Raw genomic sequence first — 4,650 nt, 5'->3', positions numbered from 1 at the left:
CATGGGTGCTCTTTAAGATTAAGCAGGTGAGTTTGGAAATAAATTGTTATTCAGGTTATACCGGCAGGAAGGATGCGAAAGTGCGTCAGCTAAAATCTGGCCTGGAGGCTCTTGAATGCATATCTACACTAAAAATAAACAAACTTGTGCTTGTAATTGTGATGTGCGCCCTTATATAACTAATGAAAAGCGGCATCGCTCCATTTGCGGTTAACCTATCGCCGACTTAATTTCGAGCGCTGCTTGATGCAGCCGTTTACCCAAGGAGGCCTTGACCGCTTTTGATGGCAGATCGACCGTCCCCCCCACGCATCAGGATCTACGGGCCATTGTTGTGTCGGCTGAGCGCAGTGAGTTGCACAACTGAGGCAAGGTCGATGGCCCGAATGAGGAGGCCAGGTTGCAGTAAAAGGGGGAAGGGGGGGGGGGGGGGGGTTGCGTGGAGAGAAAGCGGGTGGACAGGCTATTGATTCTCTTCTAAATATTCCTTTAAGCGATTGGATATATACTCCTAGCGGAGTACCAGAAAACCAGACTGCGGTTTAGTGACATGTGACATTGTTCATTTGTGCCACTGATCTTAATTTAATTACCATCCGACTTTAGAGAACCAGCCGGTGCCGACGACAACTTTAGAATGGTCAAGCGTTATTGTTAGTATTAGTGGCTCTTTATAATAAAATAACAAAGGAAGGAAAAGATGTTGCTAGCCGCGGCATCTGCCAACAAAATCTGAAGTACTTGAGCTGCGGATAGTGTGATAAAAAAGACAGCGAGAGGAAAAGAAAGGTGGAGCGATAGAAAGGAAGGACAGGGGTAGGGTGGGCAGAGTGGGTGACGGAACAAACGCGGATTAGTGACATCCTAGTCGAAATCAAGAGGAAGAAATGGGCTTGAGCAGGGCATGCACTGCGAAGGCAAGATAACCGCTCGTCAGCGTAGCAGGGGGCAGCAGAAAGTTAGGTGGGAGAATGAGATTAATTAAGAAGTTTGCGGAGATACGAGTTACTCTAGAGAACGCAATTCCAACCGCAAATAGGGAAGCAGCAATGAAAGGTTTACGAACCAGTAAAGAGAGAAATTTAAATAAGGTCGTGTCATTATTAGGATGAAACGGAATGCAGAAATTGCAGCTTATGCAACTACTCTACAGTTTTCAAATTTCAGCGCTCTACTTAATCAGGTTGCGTTTGTTTTAGAGAGCGATACCATCTCCTGTTTTGAAGAATCCGCCTGAAGCGGGCGAGTCCTCGTAAGCATTCTTGCAAATTATTATCCCTCGCACACGCAGATCTTGCCTCGGACTTGACCATGACAACGGCGACAAGGGTGTCAATCTTGCTCGGCTTCGTCGCAACTGTTCGAGGTTAGTGCCATCGCAATACCTTTAATTCTTAAAAAAAAAAGCTCTGGAGATATTGTTTGAGGACAAAAGAATGTGAATAATTAGATAGTAAGAAAGAAAAAAAGTATTTTAAAGGATTGAAATGCGCTTGTTTTTTTTCTTTTTTTATCGTTTACGAGCGTATACAGAAGTGGAGGGTAGGAAAATTAGGAGCAATACTGATTTGCTGTCGAGTCTCACGTGTATCCACAGAGGAAACCAAAACTTTAGAGGGAGTGCCATGTACTTGCTCCCCGCATGACTGTTCCCCACGTGACTGTTGATCCACCAGCTGATTCCCACGTGACGCTCGCGTTGGGGCATTTAGGAGGGCGTTGGGGAGCGACCTGGGTAGCCCACCTTCCTCCTACTTTACTCTCTGAGCACCCCTTGCCGGATTCATGATCATGATTTATCGCTCAGTACGCCAACGCCGACGCCGAATTTTCACGTCATGTACATACCATCAATGCTATTGCGTTAAAACTTAGATGGGCGCAACTAATCCACGCAATTCGTCGGTTTCACGCCTACTCCAACGCAGGCTACGGATGGAACCCCGACCGTTCGCGGCCCCTACCTTCTTCCGCGGACATGGACGACTGTTGTCGCGGTCCAAGCGGCTGCTGCCGGGAGGGGTACCGCTGCGAACCCAACTACCGGACGTGTGTGCGTGTAGGCGTCGAGCCGAGACCAAGCGGCGGACCCAGCAGGGTTCTGCTGGTGCCTGTGGTAACCAGGCGGAACCAGGGAATCTCTTCTCAAGGATCTGTGGTGTCCAGTGCAGGTACGCTGTCACTGACGAAGTCTTGTACGTTGGTTTCGCAGACAGCTAGCTTACAAGACACTGGAAAGACTGGCCAATAATAGGAGGAGGTACAGGGCTCGTCTAAAGTTCCCAGGCCTCCGAGCATGCTTTTCAGTTTATCATGGCACCTAAAACGCCTATGGCGTTACCAAGCGGCCGTCGGGCTACTAAGGCTTCCAGTCGGGAGAAGGATACTTATTTTAACCCCCGTAGAGATCTTCAGCTTCCTATGTGTGGTGAAGTGAATCGCGTTGCGCTGAGACCGGGACCCAGGTTTTAAGTCATAGGAAGACTCCGAGGCCTCTTCTCTTCTTAATGGGAAGAACAAGTTAAATCGCATTGATAACTGTGCCAGAGGCTCAAGGCATAAACCGCGGACAAATGCGTCTTAATACGAGAACGCTTCACATCGCGAGTGCACACTGGCCCACACCACACAGTCCGCCACGAGTCCACCATGATCTGTGAAGGGCATGAGAACTTTTTACGCACTTTGTACTTTCGTCTTCTTAGGCCACACGATTTCTTGTGAAACAGCGCAACGGCACAACGCAATAGGACAAGAAAGGACGATACAAAAGGAAGATACGATACAAGGACGATAGGCCACACGTCTGAGCCACTGAAAAGTGCTTTCGGTGTTGTGAAGGCTGCTTATTGCACTAGGAGTGCTGAAGATACATTTACACTTTTAAAAGGAGAATAATCAGTGTACTTTTATGCATGCCGACTATAATGACGCGAGAGATGCGATAATCATTGCGATAAATTATTCCTTTCTTCCTTTTTTCTTTCAGTCCCACCTTCCTCCCTTGCCTTACGGCGCGGTTCAGGTGTCCGCCGAGATATGTGAGACAGTTACTGCGCCATTTCCTTTCCTACAAAAATTACTTTAGTTATGCGAATTATTCCATGCAAAAAGTGTCTTACTCACTGACAACTTTTTTAAATTCATTCCAGAAATCAGGCATAGATTTACATACAACTTCTGTGCGAACCCTACGCCAACATTTAATTAACAATCCTTGCTTACAATAACAACTAAAAGTGTTCTTTTGCCTTTTTTATGATTACCTCTTGGGACTATCAAGTGTATGTGCATTAATTTTGAATGTTATGCTTTATGCAAGTTTTTTTTTCTATCGCTGCCTGCATTGTAGGGAAGCTGCGGGATTCAGTCAAGTCGCTTGGTTGTCAAGCGGCTTTTATACGCAGTCTCCCTCATCACTGATGGAAATAAACATGTTATATATTGTTACGGGATTGAAGAAGCGCAGGAAGGGCAAGGCGGAGAACGAAAGAAGAGGAAGTTGAGAGTGTTGTGCCCCATTTCATCTGTTAGATTCCTCTGCTAGAATGTGAATTCCCAACTTTTCCTTCTCCGTATTTTTTGTTTTGTACAAATTATAGCTCTGCGTCCCAAAATTTTAAATATACTCCATTCCCTCTACATGAGTGCGTTTGTATTCGCTATCCACCCTGGCCAATCCCGCGCCGTGGGTATGTGCCATTAAGCCTGAGGACATCATCTTCATCATCATCCCATTGGACGCTGATCCCCGCTCGCCGATTCAACTGATGGCCGCTGGCCTATTGAACCAGCTAGAATACCCCGGCTATGAGATTATAGCCGTAACAGTATTATTATTATTATTATTATTATTATTATTATTATTATTATTATTATTATTATTATTATTATCGCAACTTCTAATCTCTAAACTCACTACTTCCAATCCGACAGGTGGAACAACGGGGGACTGCGGCGGAAGCGGCCGCTACTGCTGGGACCACGACCGCTGCTGCCACATTTCCCAGAGCGGGGCCCACCTTCCGACGGGGGCCCACCCGACCACAGTGTGCTGCACGCGAAGCAGCAGCCGCCATTGTCCGCGCATCCGCGGCTGCCACAGTCCGCAGGGGGTCCACACGTCGGCCGGCGTCTACAACTCACCCGGCTACCACCAGCACCCTTCATCCATGCACCGAGGCTCGTCGGGTTTCAACTGGGACCGAGAACAGCTCATGATGCAGAGGCACACACTCGTGCCTTCCTCGGCGACCACTACGCTGCCGTCGGGTCTCGGCGTGTTTGTTTTAGCCTCACTCTGCGCGCACCGACGACGGTAACTGTGTTGTGTGAAGATTGAACGTTGGTCCCGAAGCCTTTGTTGTTCATGACCTATTTATAACCCGAGACACAAGAAGGGAATGTTCGTTGGTTGCACACTGCTTAAAGCAGGTACAAGGGGTGGCCTGAGGACCGTGCTGTCGGTCATAAAACAATTCTGGACAAAAGCATTTTTATACGGTAACCAGTTTACGCGCGCGTTTTTTTCATATATTGTGAAATTTCGCTACAACAATCATTATATCCGCACGTCTCCCGTCGGCAGGCCTCACATTTTTTTGCTATTAACATTCTTGCTACCATCAAAAGCGCTCCTAACTTGTTTTC

General features: G+C 47.4%; 1 protein-coding gene across 1 annotated transcript; it reads left to right on the top strand.

Moving 5' to 3' along the window:
* Nucleotides 1-1,311: 1,311 nt before the first annotated feature.
* On the top strand, nucleotides 1,312-4,322 carry LOC149366877 (uncharacterized). Its single transcript, XM_089566000.1, has 3 exons — nucleotides 1,312-1,366; nucleotides 1,929-2,171; nucleotides 3,937-4,322. Exons 1-3 carry the CDS (start codon nucleotides 1,312-1,314, stop codon nucleotides 4,320-4,322), a joined length of 684 nt encoding a protein of 227 aa, XP_089422126.1.
* Nucleotides 4,323-4,650: the final 328 nt, after the last annotated feature.

The sequence above is a fragment of the Amblyomma mixtum genome, chromosome 1 (assembly GCF_055824585.1).
Source record: "Amblyomma mixtum isolate Tamu chromosome 1, ASM5582458v1, whole genome shotgun sequence".
Classification (NCBI taxonomy): Eukaryota; Metazoa; Arthropoda; class Arachnida; order Ixodida; family Ixodidae; genus Amblyomma; species Amblyomma mixtum.
This window is presented reverse-complemented; position numbering and strand designations above follow the sequence as displayed.